Source organism: Macaca fascicularis, chromosome 10 (assembly GCF_037993035.2).
Source record: "Macaca fascicularis isolate 582-1 chromosome 10, T2T-MFA8v1.1".
Taxonomy (NCBI): Eukaryota; Metazoa; Chordata; class Mammalia; order Primates; family Cercopithecidae; genus Macaca; species Macaca fascicularis.
In genome coordinates this window covers 15,622,400-15,642,642 of record NC_088384.1, presented here as the reverse complement: position 1 = coordinate 15,642,642, position 20,243 = coordinate 15,622,400, and the positions used below count along the sequence as shown (strand labels likewise).

The window sequence follows — 20,243 nt, the reverse complement described above, 5'->3', positions numbered from 1 at the left end:
GGGACCACAAAGACTGTACGGTGAGATTGGAACTGAGTAGAGGTCGACATTCACCTACAGAGTGAGACACAACCCCACTGGCCTCATCCTCATTCTCTAAACAGCTAGAATACTACCTCCTCCATAATATTCTCATGGAGAAAAAAGGCTATTGCAGAAGCCAACTCTGAAAAGCACATTTTATTTTGTATCTTTAAATGTAGAAGTCTCTAAAGATTAACTGTGCTAGAGTCAAACCTAAGCTTGATATCATTAATTCTATATCTAAATCAGAATCCAATTACTGTTCAGTATATACACACATACATATGTGTGTTTATATTCTCTATTGGTTGAGCCAAATTTACTTACTTCCCATCAAGTCTCAGTCACGGAGAGCCCATATCCTAGGGAAGAAGAGCATTCACTCAATTCTGGGGCTTTCCATAGACACAGGGGTTAAGGGTAGCCAGCGGCAATTATGGCTGCTGAGACGGGAACACCTATTAGAAACTAAACCTTCCTTTCTCACAATTCAGCACAAAACTTGGTTCACTGAACAGCATCCTGACAACAGTGACACTCAATCAGGATAAACCTAGGCATCTGGGAAACATCTGGTATACAAGATGTCATCATGAATAAAACTCACACTGCAGTTAGATTCCATGTGCAATGACTCACGGCCGATCTTGAATATAATTACTAACTCAATGACATATACGATAGCTGACCCACAATGTGCCCTACCAGTGCGAAAAAGACCAGGGGCAGCTGACTGGGGCACATGGAGAGACGAGGACACCTTTCACTCAGACATCTCCAAAAGGCAGCACCATCAGGTATCTGTAGGGTATTCATGTGAAAGAACAGAAATGTAGATTAGGTCTCCGATCCTGGGATTTCACGATTCCATTAAAATGCAGAATCATACTATATGAGGTCCTGCACTAATCAGTCATCTTTACCAGGTACATTTGGACACGGTTCTCTCAGTAGACCAGAAGAATCTTAAGTCCAGAAAGCTAACAAATAGAAAAAAAAAAAATCTACAAACTGATATAAAATAATTTCCAAATAGAAAAGCGAAGCAAAGTGCAGAATAGTATGCATACTAATGCTGTCAATGGAGTTTTTAAAATAAATATTATGTAGGCACTATCTCTGGAAGGATACCCAGATAACTAACAATACTAGTTACTTCCAAAAAGATAAAAAAGGCAGCTAGGAGAGGGGGAGATTTTTGACTCTTCTACCTTTTGCATATTTTGAATCATTAACCATGTGAATATATATGCATTAAGAAAATGTAAAAGGAAGAAGAAAATACTCCATACAAGAAACTCTCAGAAAAATCGCACCAAGAAATAAAAAGACTAAGAAATGAAAGGTTCTACTGAGCCTTACAGGCAAAGTCTGAGTTTATTGTTTGCTGTCACATTCTCTCTCTGAGCCTAAGATATGTTCTCCATAAAAATGAGTATACTGATATTTTCCACGACTAAAGCAGAGGGCTGTTACAGATAATTTCTAGATGCCTTCAGCTCTGATGATTTTATACTACCCACCATTATCAATCCACTGATTGATCTGTTGTTGATCTATTGTTCAATCAACAAAATTAGAGATGGAATAACTCTGAGATGAAAAAAAAAGCCAAAAAACAACGACAAACTATCATGCATACCACAACCAACTATCCCAGTTCTACGTGAATCAGCTGTCAGGTAACAGGTAAAATGTTTTCAATATCAAATATATGGCATGCCAAACCAATGAAATTCCTTTCACTCCATTCCTCATCAGTCATACCCTTTCATTCTTAAGGGCCATGAAACGGCACTGGATAAAGAGCCAAAAGATCTGGGTAAAAGCATCAGCTTTGCCACTTGCTAGTCTTGAGGCTTAGAGAGGTATATTTTCAGCTGAAACATGGGAAGAATCATCAACTATCTTTCAGGGTTGTTGAAGAGAATAAATAAGAGCCTGCACAAAAGCATTTTATAAACTGTAAAACATAACACAGAAGCTGGGTGCAGCTACTTGGAAGGCGGAGGTAGGAGAATCGCTTGAGGAGTTCAAGGCTGCAGTGAGCTCTGATTCCACCACTGCATTCCAGCCTGAGTGACTGACTGAGAATATCTCTTAAAAATAATAATAACATAAATGTAATTGTTGAGTATTACGTGCAATTTTAGTCACCATGCTTCAAATCTGGAGGGTGACTACAGAAAAAACAACACAAATTATTAAGATTTTAAAAAATAGATCACATAAGGGCTGATCTATCTTTTTCAACAAACATTTATCAGTTCTTTTGCTGTTGTTGTTGTTGTTTTGAGACAGAGTCTCACTCTGTCACCTGGACTGGAGTGCAGTGGCACGATCTTGGCTCACTGCAACCTCCGCCTCCCGAATTCAAGCGATTCTTCTGCCTCAGCCGCCCAAATAGCTGGGATTACAGGTGCCCGCCACTATGCCCAGCTAATTTTTTTTATCTTTAGTAGAGACAAGGTTTCACCCTGTTGGCCAGGCTGGTCTCAAACTCCTGACCTTGTGATTTGCCCGCCTCGGCCTCCCAAAATGCTGGGATTACAGGCGTGAACCACTGAGCCCGGTCTACTCAGTTCTTATTATATTATATCCTGGGCACAAGGCTACAAAAGTTGAGATTTTTCCTTAGCTGGGCATGGTGGCACATGCCTATGGTCTCAGCTACTCGGGAGGCTGAAGTAGAGGACCACTTGAGCCCAGGAGTTCAAGGCTGCAGTGAGCTATGATAGCATCACTGTACTCTAGCCTGGGTGACAGAGTTAGACCCTCTAAAAGAAAAAGATTGTTCCTGCCTTGAAGGAAGAATTCCAAAAGCACTTGAGGACAAGAATAAGAAAACAGGACTAAGTAATAATGATAAAAATGGCTATTACATAATAGAATACCTACTACGTGTCAGGCCCTGAACTAAACACATTACATACAGTATCTCTTTTTAATTCTTACACTAATCCTATAACGTATTTTACAAAGAAAGCTGAGATTTAGATAGGTTAAGTCACTTAACCATGATCCCACAGCTGTGAAGTGGAAATGCTGGTATACCACCTCAGGGTTGTCTGTCTGCAAGGCCATTCTATTTTCTTTATAATCTCAGAGTGGTAAAACCTTCACTAAGCATCACACACACACACACACACACACACACACACACACAGAGAGAGAGAGAGAGAGAGAAAGAGAGAAACCACTAATGAAAACTTTAATAGACCCTATTACATTTGAAAAATTAGCCTCTGATACAGTAAATTGAAAAAAGCAAGGAGCAAAAAATACAGGCCGGGCGCGGTGGCTCAAGCCTGTAATCCCAGCACTTTGGGAGGCCGAGACGGGTGGATCACGAGGTCAGGAGATCGAGACCATCCTGGTTAACATGGTGAAACCCTGTCTCTACTAAAAAATACAAAAAACTAGCCGGCCGAGGTGGCGGACATCTGTAGTCCCAGCTACTCGGGAGGTGGAGGCAGGAGAATGGCGTGAACCCGGGAGGCGGAGCTTGCAGTGAGCTGAGATCCGGCCACTGCACTCCAGCCTGGGTGACAGCGCGAGACTCCGTCTCAAAAAAAAAAAAAAAAAAAAAAAAAAAAACAGAGAGTTTGCTAGTGTTTGTGTCAAAAAGAGAGGAGGAGGGATAACGCACAAATTAGTAACAGTGGTTACTTGTTTGGTAAAGGGAATAGGGACAGATAGGAAGCAGAAATGAGAGGAAGACATTTCACTACAGATATATTTATGAATTTAGAGTTAGGAATTAACTTACAGGTAGGGATCCTGCACGTAAATCCTGGTTTGGAAAATGCTACACAATAGCTCAGCATCACAACATCTGCTTATGAAAAGTGTAGTGTGATAGATTTTTTTTTTTTAATGTATTTAATTCTAATGTCCAAAGTTATTTAACTTTTTTTGGTGGGAGGCTGGGGCATGGGCAGAATGATACCTAGTATCATTTCTTAAACAGCAATCAATACAATACAGCTTTATTTATAATTAAATAAAATTATTTAATTTCCTAACTTAGAACAGAATGTTGGATCAAATTTTTTAGGTTTCTTTAAGCGCTGGGATACTGTTAAACCAAAGCATTTACCACTTGCCTCTAACACTGCAAAAATTACTCATAGTAAAGCTAAAATCCAAAAGGGGTAAATGATACCTACACCAAACTCAAGAAAGTCAAATAAGGGATTCTTAAAATAGGCTTCCCAGGATTGAAAAGCAAAGCCTACAGAGTAACACTTATTTCAAACTACTCCTAGAGAGAGAAATGCAGAGTAAGCAAAAAGGAAAATTGTGCATGCACACACGGATATGGGTTATCTATTAATCATAGCATTTTTATACAGCTGACAAAAATCACTAGGAGTCCCTGATAAGCGCCTCTCTGAAGGGCTACTACATGCACTTAGCACACTTTAATGCTTAAGTCTGAAGGTAGGAAATGCCAAAGTTAACCAACTGATCTCCAACACTGTAAAACACAGCCAGCTCAGAGCTAAAATGCTGCTGCAAAAAGATCTATTCAGTATCACAACAAGCAGCTAAAGATTTTTAACAAAGTAGAGGGACAGAAGATGTCTATAATGAGTAACAAACAGCAGCTGGGAATGGAGAAGAGCTAGCTAACAGAAAAATTAGTTTATAAATCCAAATACAGACCTTTTGAGTATGACTAGCATTACCTCAAAGTCTTGGATAATATCAAAATTTGCCAATTTATTATCAGCTTAATAAGAACCACGAATGAGACTAGGACTTCTAGTTCAAATATAACACAAAACATACAGTAAAATCTTAAGTATATAACAAATACAGACATATATGAAACGAACTGCTTAAGCAATAGCTGTATAGCAGTACACTGCATTCTTTTAAACGAGGTGTGCATAGCATAAGACCAGGGTCAGACTTTCAGGACAAGTACTACCAACTCCCTGTAAGCTCTGCCAAAGGGGAGACTTCCAGAAGTTCCAACAAAGTCCTCAAACCCACTGTGCCAGCCACTAACAGTGACCATGTTCCTGGAAGCTTGTATATGAGGAGCAAACCAATGGGTTAAGCTTTGTGGATGTTGGGAGCCACCACAAAACATCTTTCAATTTTGCCAGTTTTCACTTTGAAATCACACATTCCTACTATCTTACCCCCTAGAAACTAAGAAACAGCAGGTGAAAGCTGTCAAAGCCACATATTCAGACTGATTAGGGGACAAGCCAGTCTGATTAGGGGACAGCAACCTCCTTTGCAGATGCTTTTGCAGGTGAAGGAGAAGCTGAATAAGGAGAAATTTAATGGCGGTAGGTGGCTAAAAAAAGATCTACAATTCCTGCCTTTTACCCGAAATTATTACCTACCCTCCCAATAATTTTTGTGGACCACTGAACTGAAGAAGGAAAAGAAAAAAGGAGAAAACAAACTAGGCTGAAAGTGTGACTGTATAAAAATCCCCAAGAGGATGAATTATGAAACTAAACTCCACGCAACAGGGCTAACTATGCAAGTTGCTTTTTCACTTGCCTAATGGCCCAAGACAAATAGAGCAGGGCCATCCAGGAGTCCCAACAACTTCCAGGAAAATGGAACCAACATCCTCCTGTCTCAGAACAAGCCACATACCCCTGAAAGTAACCCCTAAGTGAAATCCATATAGATCTGCTTTGAAAATCACTCTGGCTGGCAAAAATTAAGGCCCACTCCTTCAAACAACTGCCAATTTGTACGGGAAAAAGCTCATTTTAAAAAAAAAAAAGCAATTGAAAAAAATTCCTATGAGCCTCTGTCCAAGAGTATTTCAACTCAAGCAATTGCTGCAGGCCACATTCAGACACCCCCAGTCTCCCCAGAACTACACCCTGTCTGTAGTTCCTCTAGTTTTACTCACGTAGCTTCTGCCTCCACCCCAATCCCCAGAGCTAGGAGAGTTCCACAGCCACACCACCCATCCCTCATGATAAATCACGCTTTGCTTGTGGTATTTCCAATTAGAATCTGGCAAAATCAATGCAGCCAGAAAAAATAAATAAATACATAAACAGTATGCCTCCTCAAAAACCACATGCCTGGAATAAAATATCCAATACCCTGTGCAAAATCTCTCTTCTTCAACAAAGGAGAAACCAAGGAACCAGACTATACATGGGAAAAATCCCACATACCAAGGTGTTATCTGGGGACCTAAGTCCCTGAGAAAACCTACATCTTATGGTTGAACACACCCATGTGGAAGTCTAAACCTCAAAGGCTGTTTTCCACCCTTGGGAAAACAGGTTTTTTAAGCAGTTATTCAATCATTATCATTTGACAATTCAAGAATGTCATCTACTTCATAAGTGGTATTTATCATGTGTCCTGTGCCTTGAATTTTTGGCAGAAATTTCTAGATGCCACGTAAGTGCAGGACTCGTCAGAAGGAAGTGATATATTACAGGCTGCTCTCTCTCATTCCCTTCTCAGAATTCTCTTTATTCACTGAGACCAGAAAAGGCCAGAGGCACTATGAAGTATAATCATTTGCAGCTAAAGAGGCCCCTACTAAACTGGCTGGAACAGGCAAGGATTATACAGGACCCCAAACCAGGAGCTGAAAGTGAAGTGCGAGGGGAGAACAACAGCCAGAGAGAATTCTTATAAAATACTTCTATGAATCTCTCACCAAAGCTGAGATTTAAAGAAACAATATCAAACTTCCTTATTTTCAAACATATCCAATAAGAGTGATGTGAAAAATACCATGTATTGTGAAGGGTCTCCGCTTGGTATTTTCCCCAGATCCATAAAAACAAGCTATAGTGCCAGGCACGTGGCTCACGCCTGTAATCCCAACACTTTGGAAGCCGAGGCAGGCGGATCATGAGATCAGGAGTTCGAGACCAGCCTGGCCAACATGATGAAACCCTATCTCTACTAAAAACACAGAAATTAGCTGGGCTTGGTGGCGGGTGCCTGTAATTCCAGCTACTAGGGAGGCTGAAGCAGAAGAATCGTTTGAACCCGAGAGGCGGAGGTTGCGGTGAGCCGAGATCATGCCACTGCACTCCAGCCCGGGTGCCAAGAGCAAAAACTCCATCTCAAAAAAAAATAAAAAATAAAGCTATAGTATCTGACGAAATTCACTGGTTGAGAAGGGAAAGGTTAAGGCCTCCAGTTGATCCAATAGTTCTCACCCCAAATGGTAGTAATGCATGTGAACTGCTACACTCCAGAATCCTGCAGCAGCACTGTAAAAAGGTAAATCAACAGCCTGCTCCAGTGAACTGGAACAGGTTGGCTCTAATTGCCCCTCTCACTTGTGTGGTTCCTCTTTTCTCCTTAACCACACTATCACAAAGGAGCTTTTTACACATACACACGTGCACTCAATTAATATCTGAACACAGGAAACTAAATATCAGGTTGCCATGCCTACCCAACACACTCAGCAGTTAAATTCTACCCCAGCTTCTGTTTTCAGAGACCCCTCTCTCACCTTTAACCCTGATATCAATGAAAAGATCAGGTAACATCCACATATCACACAACATGCCGTCTTCACAGGGGATGGAAAGCAGACCAACCGCCAGACCCCCCAGGGAAAATCTGGATAAACAATTAAAGCCATCTGCAGACCCCAACTGAGAGGCAGGAAGACAAAGTTCAATTTAACAAAAATGGACAGCTTCGTGACTACTTGGGCCCAGGCATGGTGCTAAATCCTACAGACTCCTAAGGATCTCACAGTCTGGGTAAGCGTGGTGGGGCAGACATTCCATCAAGTATTAATCTAAAAAGTCCTTTAACAGAGCTATAGACATGATGTCTTGGAAGACAGCAGGAGTGCAGGAGTGTGGGAGACATGGGAATGGTCACAAAAGGCATCCAGGAGGAATCAATATCCAAACTCATGATTAAAGATTGAGCCTTACAAATGTGGGGGTAGAAGAGATGAAACAGGAACTTTGGGTAGAAGGAAAAGGAACAAAAGCACAGAGGTATTCATTAGCTGGGTGGCACCATATGCTCAGAAAACCATAAGCTACTGGACATGGACTTGGAGGTGGAGTGTAGAAAGAGACGGAGCTTGAAAGTTACACAGAAGTCAGGCCAAACAAGATAATAGACAATCCTAAAATCAAACACAAGCTTTCAAAAGATTTTAAGTGAGAAGTAACAAATTGGCTCTTTTATTTTATTTCTGAGACAGAGTCTCACTCTGTAATCCAGGCTGAAGTGCTTTGGTGCGATCTCCGCTCACTGCACCCTCCACCTCCTGGGTTCAAACAATTCTCCTGCCTCAGCCTCCCAAATTGCTAGGATTACAGCATGCGCCACCATGCCCAGCTAATTTTTGTATTTTTAGTAGAGATGGGGGTTTCACCATGTTGGCCAGGCTGGTCTCGAACTTCTGACCTCAAGTCATCTGCCCGCCTCGGCCTCCCAAAGTGCTGGGATTACAGGCGTGAGCCATCGCACCTGGCCAGATTGGCTCTTTTAGATAGATCACTGTGTCAGCAGTCTGGAGAGCGGGTTTGAAGAAACTGAAAAGGGACCACAAGAGACAACACAAAGGCATCCCAGCTCAATTTCCATAGACAAAATGACAACAAAAAGTGCCACTTTTGAACCAACATATTTAACAAAACTTATGAAATTTGAAACACAGTATTTTCACTGTTCCTGCATTCTATGTACCACTAAAACAGCCAGTGAATCTGTCACCCACCCTCCTAGCAGAGATCCCACGGGTTCTAGGAAATCCATGTCCCCACTGCAGACACTGTGATACCGGCAGTGGTCCTTTTACTCCTTGGCAAAGAATTGTCTCCCCTTCCTCTGACAAGAGAGACCACAATGACCAGGTTCATTCCGCTCCTCCACCCTGGATGATGAGCAAATGAGGTTTCCCCTTTAACACACTGCTCATCTCTAGTAGTTCCCAACTCTGGCACTTAATCAATCAGAAGCACGTTAGCCACTCCATGCAGATTAAACAGTAAGCAGGAAGTTAGTGCTGCATAGCAGGATATAAGGAAAGCAAGAAATAAACATGTAGTGCTGGGTTCCTTGATAGGCACTTTAAAGAATCCCAGTTCTCATTAGAGTGGTTTATAAGAGTATATGTTAATTCTCCCAGTTCACAGATGTGGGAGCAGGAGCTCAGAGATGCTGAATAGCTCATTCACTTGGTAAATGGAGAAGCCAGGATTCGAATCCCAATATAAGAAGCTCTAAATGGTGCTTCCTTACTACACCATATTTCAAATATATATGTATAACAAATATGATTACATATTAAGATTGGTAATAAAAATATCTCACCGTTAAAAACAGAGAAGAGATTCATGGATAGGAAGAATCAATATCATGAAAATGGCCATACTGCCCAAGGTGATTTATAGATTCAAAGCCATCCCCATCAAGCTACCAATGACTTTCTTCACAGAATTGGAAAAAACTACTGTAAAGTTCACATGGAAACAAAAAAGAGCCCGCATTGCCAAGATAATCCTAAGCCAAAAGAACAAAGCTAGAGGCATCATGCTACCTGATTTCAAACTATACTACAAGGCTACAGTAACCAAAACAGCATGGTACTGGTACCAAAACAGAGATATAGACCAATGGAACAGAACAGAGCCCTCAGAAATACCACCACACATCTACAACCATCTGATCTTTGAAGAACCTGACAAAAACAAAAAATAGGGAAAGGATTCCCTATTTAATAAATGGTGCTGGGAAAACTGGCTAGCCATATGTAGAAAGCTGAAACTGGATCCCTTTCTTACACCTTACAGAAAAATTAATTCAAGATGGATTAAAGACTTAAATGTTAGATCTAAAACCATAAAAACCCTAGAAGAAAATCTAGGCAATACCATTCAGTACATAGGCATGGGCAAGGACTTCATGACTAAAACACCAAAAGCAATGGCAACAAAAGCCAAAATAGACAAATGGGATCTAATTAAACTAAAGAGCTTCTGCACAGCAAAAGAAACTACCATCAGAGTGAACAGGCAACCTACAGAATGGGAGAAAATTTTTACAGTCTACCCATCTGACAAAGGGCTAATATCCAGAATCTACAAAGAACTTAAACAAAGTTGCAAGAAAAAAATCAAACAACCCTATCAAAAAGTGGGCAAAGGATACGAACAGACACTTCTCAAAAGAAGACTCTATGTAGCCAATAGACACATGAAAAAATGCTCATCATCACTGGCCATCAGAGAAATGCAAATCAAAACCACAATGAGATACCATCTCACACCAGTTAGAATGGCAATCATTAAAAAGTCTGGAAACAACAGGTGCTGGAGAGGATGTGGAGAAACAGGTAAGCTTTTACACTGTTAGTGGGACTGTAAACTAGTTCAACCATTGTAGAAGACAGTGTGGCGATTCCTCAAGTATCTAGAACTAGAAATACTATTTGACCCAGCCATCCCATTACTGGGTATACACCCAAAGGATTATAAATCATGCTGCTATAAAGACATATGCACACATATGTTTACTGTGGCACTACTGACAATAGCAAAGACTTGGAACCAACCCAAATGTCCATCAATGATAGACTGGATTAAGAAAATATGGCACAGGCCGGGCGCGGTGGCTCAAGCCTGTAATCCCAGCACTTTGGGAGGCCGAGACGGGCGGATCACGAGGTCAGGAGTTCGAGACCATCCTGGCTAACACGGTGAAACCCCGTCTCTACTAAAAAAAATACAAAAAACTAGCCGGGCGAGGTGGCGGGCGCCTGTAGTCCCGGCTACTCGGGAGGCTGAGGCAGGAGAATGGCGTAAAAACCCGGGAGGCAGAGCTTGCAGTGAGCTGAGATCCGGCCACTGCACTCCAGCCTGGGCGACACAGCGAGACTCCGTCTCAAAAAAAAAAAAAAAAAGAAAAAGAAAATATGGCACATATACACCATGGAATACTATGCAGCCATAAAAAAGGATGAGTTCATGTCCTTTGTAGGGACATGGATGAAGCTGGAAACCATCTTTCTGAGCAAACTATCACAAGGACGAAAACGCAAACACCACATGTTCTCACTCATAGGTGGGAATTGAACAATGAGAACACTTGGACACAGGGTGGGGAACATCACACACAGGGGCCTGTCGTGGGGTTGGGGGAGGGATAGCATTAGGAGATATATCTAATGTAAATGACAAGTTAACGGGTGCAGCACACCAATATGGCACATGTATACATATGTAACAAACCTGCACATTGTGCACATGTATCCTAGAACTTCAAGTATAATAAAAAATAAAATTAAAACAGAGAAGGGACATATATCTTACAGTCTCAGATTAAGGGATCACTCACAATTAAACGATCACGACTGGAATCTCCAAATGTTACCAAAAAAAAGTCACTTCTGAGCATTAGTGACCAAAAAGTGTTCAGACTCAAATAATCAAAGCAATCTGGCTATCCTCCAGAGAAATGTATCAAATCCTCCACACACTTTCCCCTCAGAGCCCCTAAGACAAGATTTGAAAAAACTCATGGCTGACTGCTCACTCTCTTGAGTAAATGACTTCCCAAACTACTTTGCCCACCCAAATTACAGAAATGCGTCCAGGATTCACATGGCAGTTCTGATCCGATTTGTCCCAATCCTGGCTCAAGCAGCTTTGCACTACTTTCCTAACCAGATCAGCATCAGCCAATGGGTTTATTCAAGCTGATCTGTGATGGATTAGATAATGAAACCTTAGCCTTGGAAGCTGCCTGCTTGTATTGGGGTCGTAGAGGAGAAGAATAGGAAACTCAATACTCCTAGGGGCCACCTAAAACACCAAATGCACTCACCATCCCTCACTCCATCTGTCTGCTCATGCTCCAATTACTGCCATTTCCTTCCAATCATGTCTGCGATTCTTCCCTCCTGTCTTTGAAGGAAGTACACATTCGCCCCAGAATAAAGATGTTTAGTATGCTTTACAAATGTATATCAACAAAAATTGAAAGAAATCTGCTTACTAAAATGACTGTCTTTTTCTACAAATTATTAAAGCCTGACATCAAACTGAAGGCTGGAGAGATGTTAAACTAGAGACTGACTAGCAACATTCTTGTTTATACAAAGTAGTATAACTCAATTTCTTTCTCAGCAGTCCTGTAATCTTGAGGCCTGTCTGCACCAGTCTGCTTTATAGCAAAATGAAAGTTAAATTTCTAGTTAGCTTCTGTTGTGTTCACATGTCAGTGTGATAGTGAAAAAAAAATGACAGAGTAGCTAGAAAATGGGAGGCAGTTGGGAGACAAATTCAACTCAGGCTAATCTCTTGAGTCACCCCGAAGAATAATTCTACTCTGATTTCAGATCTGACTTTCTCCTTCTCAAATACATTTCCAGTTTTACATTTGCAGACTTCCTTGTGAGACATGGGGGAAAAAGGAACAATTTTTACATGACTGTGCCTCAGTTTCTCCAGCTACAATATTTACCACTTTGGTAGTATTATAGGCTTAATGTCTGTGTCCCTCCAAATTTTCTATGTTGAAGCCCTAACTCCAGTGTAACAGTATTTGGAGGTAGGACCTCCAGAATTAGCTTTAGATTGGGTCATGAGGGTGGGAACTGTATAATAAAGGAGCGCCCTTATAAGAAGGGGAAGAGACCACTGACTCTCTCTCCCCAAGAGCACACACTGAGGAAAGGCCATGTGAGCACACAGCAAGAAGGTAGCTATCCATAAGCCAGGAGGTGGGTCATCACCAGACACGAAATCTGCTGGCACCTTGATCTTGGACTTCCCAGCCTCCAAAACTGTCAGAAATAAATGTCTGTTGTTTAAGCCACCCAGTCTATAGTATTTTGCTGTGGCAGCCCAAGGAGACTAGGACAGGGAGAGATGAAAAATTCAGTAATTTCAGTGAAATATTGTTCATTAAATTACTTGTAAGAAAAAAAAGCACAATATTTTTATAACTGTTCTCAAACGGTAGCACCATGCTTAGCTGCAGCACCAAATACCCAAATGAGGGTACAAAGAGACATCCACTTATGAGGAAATAAGCCCATAAATAAGCAAATGGGAAGATCAACTACTTCAATAAATACAGCATCTACAAAGCAACTTCAGGCTATCTGGAACCCCTTCCCTGAAACCTGAAAGAAAGTCATCTTACCACTAGAATCAGCTGCTAATAGGAATAACTGCTGAACCTACTTGGCTAAACTGGATTTATGACTCTATGGTGAGAAGCAGTTACTCGGCCATATAATAATTATACCATATCAACATTTCACTGACATAAAGAATTCTGCTGAAGGCCGGGCGCGGTGGCTCACGCCTGTAATCCCAGCACTTTGGGAGGCCGAGGCGGGCGGATCACAAGGTCAGGAGATCGAGACCACGGTGAAACCCCGTCTCTACTAAAAATACAAAAAAAAAAATTAGCCGGGCGCGGTGGCGGGCGCCTGTAGTCCCAGCTACTCAGGAGGCTGAGGCAGGAGAATGGCGTAAACCCAGGAGGCGGAGCTTGCAGTGAGCCGAGATCGCGCCACTGCACTCCAGCCTGGGCGACTGAGCGAGACTCCGTCTCAAAAAAAAAGAATTCTGCTGAAAGGTATAAGTAGTAAGGTATATCTTACCTTATACAGCAGCTGAACTCTTAGAAAACTGCACAAAAATAAAATTTTTGTGAATCAAATTGTTCACTAGAAAAGCTGACCAAAAGAATTCATTCCCGCCGGGCGCGGTGGCTCAAGCCTGTAATCCCAGCACTTTGGGAGGCCGAGACGGGCGGATCACGAGGTCAGGAGATCGAGACCATCCTGGCTGACATGGTGAAACCCCGTCTCTACTTTAAAAATACAAAAAACTAGCCGGGCGAGGTGGCGGGCGCCTATAGTCCCAGCTACTCGGGAGGCTGAGGCAGGAGAATGGCGTGAACCCGGGAGGCGGAGCTTACAGTGAGCTGAGATCCGGCCACTGCACTCCAGCCTGGGCGGCAGAGCGAGACTCTGTCTCAACAAAAAAAAAAAAAAAAAAAAAAAGAATTCATTCCCCAGTATGTTTTATAGGGCCTAAATTTCAAACATATCAGACTTAAAGTGAAATGAATCTCTAATAGCCCTACGAGTAACTCATTTAACTTCCCACCAAGTTTGAGTACAGTATTTCCAAGTGCTCTCTCTAACTACATTTCTTGAACTGTACATCAACTTTCCAGTTGAGTTTGTCACTTCTTTCCTACTCTAAGGTTCAGGTTTCTCTATTTCTATACTCTTTCCAGGGCTGCATCGACTCTTCTTCCACCTACATCACGTTTCTGTATACTGCCTTTGAAAGCACCGACCCTTCCTCTCTTTCTCCTAGGGTTCCTTCTGAGCCTAAGGATTATAATAAAAGCTTCTGCTTTTTTTTTTTTTTTTTTTTTTTGAGACGGAGTCTTGCTCTGTCGCCCAGGCTGGAGCGCAGTGGCCGGATCTCGGCTCACTGCAAGCTCCGCTCCCAGGTTCACGCCACTCTCCTGCCTCAGCCTCCCGACTAGCTGGGACTACAGGCATCTGCCACCACGCCTGGCTACTTTCTTGTATTTTTAGTAGAGACAGGGTTTCACTGTGTTAGCCAGGGTGGTCTCGATCTCCTGACCTCATGATCCACCCGCCTTGGCCTCCCAAAGTGCTGGGATTACAGACGTGAGCCACCTTGCCCAGCCTGTAATAAAAGCATCACAGACTCTCTGGAGTTTCCTAAACTCCATTTTGGTAAGTGATGATTTACTGCAAAGCTTAGTGATACAACTTAACAAGATTCAACTTTGGAACCTAATGCTTAGCACTACAGGTCCATTTAGTAAGTAGCCTTGGGAATGACTCCAGTAAGTAAACTTATTCTATAAAAAGGGGTGAATCCAAAGTGCCTGGAAAATTCTGTGATGATACCCTTACTCCGGAATTTCGTAATTTTTTCTTAACCCTTAACTATCTGTAAAAGGTAAATTTCAATTTCAATTTAACAGGCATTGAGCGCTTACCAAGTACCCAAAACTGTTAGGTATTACGAAGGATACATACAAAGGAAATATAGTTCCTATCCTTTAGAAGCTTACAATCTTAGCAGTGAAACAAGAATAATAAAACAATTAAGGGACAATAAAAGATGATGCACAACTAAGCATCAATATACCAGGAGGCAAGAGTAGGATCTGAATGGTGCAAACTAAGCTGTCAGGGAAAGCTTCACAGAAGGAGCTAGAAAACGTGTTAAGAAAACAGGCCAGGCGCAGTGGCTCATGCCTGTAATCTCAGCACTTTGGGAGGCCAAGGCAGGCGGATCACCTGAGGTCAGGAGTTCGAGACCAGCCTGGCCAACATGGTGAAATCTCATCTCTACTATAAATACAAAAATTAGCGGGATGTGGTGGCGCATGCCTGTAGTTCCAGCTACTCAGGAGGCTGAGGCACGAGAACTGCTTGAACCCAGGAGACAGAGGTTGCAGTGAGCTGAGATCGCACCACTGCACTCCAGCCTGGGCAACAGTGAGACTCCACCTAATAACAAAAAACAAAAAACAAAAAACATGTACTTTAAGGCAAGCCCACATACCCAAAACACTGGCTACAATAAGATTTTTTTTTTTTTTTTTTTTTTTTTTTGAGACAGTGTTTCACTCTTGTTGCCCAGGCTGGAATGCAATGGTGGGACCTCGGCTCACTGCAACCTCCACCTCCGGGTTCAAGTGATTCCCCTGCCTCAGCCTCCCTAGTAGCTAGGATTACAGGCGCCTGCCACCACGCCTGGCTGATTTTTTGTATTTTTAGTAGACAGGGGTTCCACTATGTTGGCCAGGCTGGTATTGAACTCCTGACCTCAGGCAATCCGCCCACCTCAGCCTCCCAAAGTGCTGGGATTACAGGCGTGAGCCACTGCACCCAGCTAAGATTTTTAAAGTGTGTATTTACATAGGGCCTATAGATACTTCTAAACCGCTGATATCATCTCCTAAGACTACCTGTCCCTGCTCACTCTGCTCCAGCTATTAATACATTGGTCTCCTGTTCTCAAACCAAGCAGTCTTCTTTCTCAATGCCTCTGCGCCCTCACCTCCTCTACCTGAACCCTCTTTCCAAAAACATCTGAATGGTCCATTCCCTCACTTCACTCATAGGCCATCTATCAGAAAGCCCTTCCGTAACCATCTGCATTCTCTCCCTTCCCATCTCTCCTTTTCCCTGCTTTATTTTTCTTTTAGCCTTTATCACCATACAATTATAGTTGTTGATTTATTAGATGTCTCTTCCCATTCAATATTAGTTCCATGACAGCAAGGGTTTTTCGTTGTTGTTCACTATTGTATCTCAGGGTTAAAACAGTGCCTGGGATGCAGCAGCTGCTCAATAAATGTTAGTTCAATGAATAAACATTAAGTATATTCATGTAATACTCTCACACTTCTTTAAAAAAACTTTTCACCCATTTGTTTCCCAACATAGATTGCATGCACCTTAAGCACAGTGAACTGGACTTATATCTTTTAGAAGGTAACTTAGAAACCGGCCGGGCGTGGTGGCTCACACCTGTAATCCCAGCACTTTGGGAGGCCGAGGCGGGCAGATCACGAGGGAAATCATCTTGTACACATACTTTATTTTATAGCTAAGGAAAACAGAGGCCCCAAAATGAAAGATTTCTGCAGGCACTCAGCTAGTTGAAGGCAGGACCTAAATCAGTGATGATCTGAATACCTGTATGACATAGGGGAATGGACCTACAACAATGAGAATGCACAGAAGGCTGGGTGTGGTGGCTCACGCCTGTAATCCCAACATTTTGGGAGGCTGAGGTGGGTGGACCATCTGAGGTCAGGAGTTCGAGAACAGCCTGGCCAACCTGGTGAAAATCCCCCTCTACTAAAAATACGAAAAATGAGCTGGGCATGGTGGCACATGCCTGTAATCCCATCTACTCAGAAAGCAGAGGCAGGAGAATCGCCTGAACCCAGAGGTGGAGGTAGAGGTTGCAGTGAGCCGAGATCGTGCCATTGCACTCCATCCTGGGCAAAAAAAAAAATGTATAGAAAGAAAATAAACAAAGAACACCCACAAATACACAGAGTGAAAAAAGGATTCTCAGAGGGATAGTTCTCAGCTACCCCCAAGGACCTAACCACTCTTTCCTCTGCACACCCCTGTGAAGTCCCTACATATTGCTCCATTTCCGAATATCACTATCTTTAGCCAATTTGAAGGCAACCAGCAGATAATAGGCCCCAGGAGTAAATGAGGGAAAGGGATGGGGGTCTCACTATTAACTATGATTGACAGAAATGATAAATGAATACATACAGACATACACACACACACACACACACACACACACAAAGTAGAACCTGCTCACCAGCACCTATATCCAGTCTTCCCTCCTTACCATCCAATATTAGCTCACCTCACCTGCAGTCTCCCATATTCCTGTCTTTTTTTCCATGGCCCTGAGCTTTTACTTCTCACAATCCCTCTACCTGACAGAGTTCTAATGGAAAATAAAAGCAGGCAAACAAAACAAAAGAATTCAAAAATAAACACCAAGAGGGTCACTTTACCTAAATCAACACAAGTAACAGGGTAAACTCTGCAAAGGAGACCAAGAAGCACACAACAAATACGCTAGGCTTAAGTACAGCTCCGTCCCTAACACAGGAAGTCAGGCAGAGGCTTGAAAAGCAGGGAGCAGAGCACAGGAAGTCTTTTAGCACTGCAGAGATTTCCAAGAGTGGTGTAATGGAGACAGCACAGGAATAGGAATTAGAAGACCAGGCTTCTGGTTCTAGTTTTACTATCAGCTAACTGGGTGGCCTTACCCAAGTCACTCATCTTCTCTGGACTTCTGATTCCCCATCTATAAAATAAGGTGGTTAAAACAAGCTGGGACTCAAATCCCCTCCAAAAAAAACCAAGATGAAAATTATTGACTCTCTGCCACCAAAAAGTGCACATCACCTTTTATAAGTAAGAATCTTCCTAGTCTGTCCAGGTTAAGAACCCCTGGAAAAGATGTCTAGTCTTCCTCATCCCTCTAACATCCTATGACTCTGAGAGAACTAGGCACATGTCTGCACAATTGCTGATAGGTGAGACTCACCATTTCATAGCAGTATTTTCTGGGCAGAGACCAAACCCTAAAACCTACAAAGGTTTCAAGGTCTTCCTCAAAACTATGAAGTCAACTGACATCATCAATACCTTTCCCATTCCCTACCCAAATTAACCACTTTTATCTTTGAATCCAGAATTGAGAATCCAGTCTTCTAATAGCCCTATAAATTTTTTTTTAATAGCCCAGGACATTAAAGAGCTATTTTGTGTCCTGGAGATGTAGAATGCAATTGGCAAAGAACAGGAGGGACATGTCTGGTGTCTCCCTTCAGACTCATTAGTATGCTCCACAAAGTTAATGAGACTGAGCACCACCGTGTCCCCACAACATTACCAAACTCCCTGTACTTCTCACACTCTCTGTGTGTTTTAACCCACAATCTCAGCCACATCCCCTCGGGGCTCTCTCTCGGAGTTTTCTTGCTTTTCACTCCTCTCCTTGAAACGCCACTTCTCTTCCCCATCCCAGCGGGTGCCCAGGGCTGCCAAAAGGTACTCCCTCTTCTTGGGAGGTTTCCCACGAGATCCCCTCTTCCTCGACTCCGTCCAGAGAACCCAGGATTTCCCGGCTTCCACTCCACCCCAGGGCACTAAGGAAGGATTTGAAGAAATGGAATCCATCTCAACCACGTTCGATTTCCCCCCAAAACCTATCCACTCGTCGTGCCTCCTCGCCCCTCAGGAATCAGGACCCTCTCAGGCACACCAGGATCAGTCCTGCAACCTTCGTTCCTAGCCCGAGCTCGCCCCACCTTCCAACCAGGCCCCGACTGGTCCCCCCATCCCACCTCCAACCCAGGACCCCCGGAGGCCCTCCCTCTTTCCAAGCCGGGGAGCCCGGGGTCGCCCCTCACGCCACTCCCCCTCTCCCCCGCAATAACTGGGCGCCCCGTCCCGCGCGGTCACCTGCATCCCGCCGCCACCGTCGGCCGCCGCCTCCTCAGTGCGCGGCCGCTTGCTCAGGCCAGGATCGGCTCCGTCTCCTCCGGCTCCGGGCACCGGCAGCTCCAGCTCCGACTCCCGCTTCATGCCCCGGGCAGCGGCGCCGGGCCCGAGCTGAGGCGGCTGCTGCGGCTGGGCGCCCTCCGCCATCCGCCCGCGCCCCCCTCGCCTCCGGGAGCCGGGCGACCCGCGACAGGCCACCTCCCCCTGGGCCTCGGCCCCGACTGTCGCGACAGGCGGGCGCGCGCCTGCCCCCGCCCCCCGCGTGCGTGCGTGCGTGCGTGCGCGCGAGCGCGCGGACTCCGCGCCCCTCCGCGGCTCGCACCCGCAGCTCCTCGCCTGGCCGCTCGCTCGCTCGGCCGCCCGCCCGCCGGGTTGTCGGCGCGGGGCCACTGGCGGGTCGCGACGGGCACTCGCTCGCACCCCCGCACGCACACGCGACACCCGGCCCGGCCCGCCGCGCCGCCCCGCCTCTCGCACTCCCGGAGCTCGCCCGCCGGCCGCGCTGGCTCACACTCTCCCTCACAACACGCCGGCCGAGGGAGGAAGGGGGCGGTCCGGGCTCCCAAGGCGTAGGGAGGGCTGTTTATTTGGGGGGAGGAGGGGCGCGAGGCAGGAACGAGCTGACTGGCCGGGATCCTCCGACCCGCCACTGTGGCAGCACCGGGAAGGCGGGGAGAGAGAAAGAGGGAGGGAGGGACCGGGATGTAGGACTCCAGCCCGCGCGGGAGGCTATGGCTAGGGGGGCGGTGGCGGCCTGCGGATGGGCGGGGCCAGCCCTTCTCGGCAATCTCCGTCGCCTCCTCGCTAGCTGCCCGAGGGAGGCTGGGAAGCGATCGGGGAAGCTCGGGAATCTCCGGCACGGGCCTGGGACTGTCCTGGAGGCTCCGCGCGGCAGGAGTGCCGGCCAGCGCAGAGGGGGCGGGGTCAGTCTCCTTTTGGGGCGGGGCCGTAGCTTGGAGCAGGCGGGGCTTGAGAGACCCGAGGGCCAGGGAGTGGCTCCTGCCTGTGGGACTAGTTGTACAGTGTTGTGTCCTGAGTTTACCCGCCTGAGCACCTTGGTTCCCGGGGAGGGAATGGGCACTCTGTGAGAGGCAGGCTATTTGCCTGCTTCCCCTCCCGCAGAAGGAAAAAGATCTCGAATTGGAAGGTCGAGGAATGAAGCCAC

The 20,243-nt window shown here is 44.7% G+C and overlaps 1 protein-coding gene across 22 annotated transcripts in view; it reads right to left on the bottom strand.

The window, feature by feature from the left end:
* The window catches only part of RBFOX2 (RNA binding fox-1 homolog 2), a 296,488-nt gene extending 277,187 nt beyond the window's left edge, over positions 1-19,301 (bottom strand). For all 22 annotated transcript variants that reach the window (XR_012418785.1, XR_012418786.1, XM_015457254.4 and 19 more), the window contains exon 1: positions 19,040-19,301. Coding sequence is in view for 20 of the 22 variants with exons in the window: in XM_015457254.4 (XP_015312740.1) it covers positions 19,040-19,225 (186 nt within the window). In the remaining 2 variants the exon portion in view is untranslated. The remainder of the gene's footprint in view (positions 1-19,039) is intronic.
* Positions 19,302-20,243: the final 942 nt, after the last annotated feature.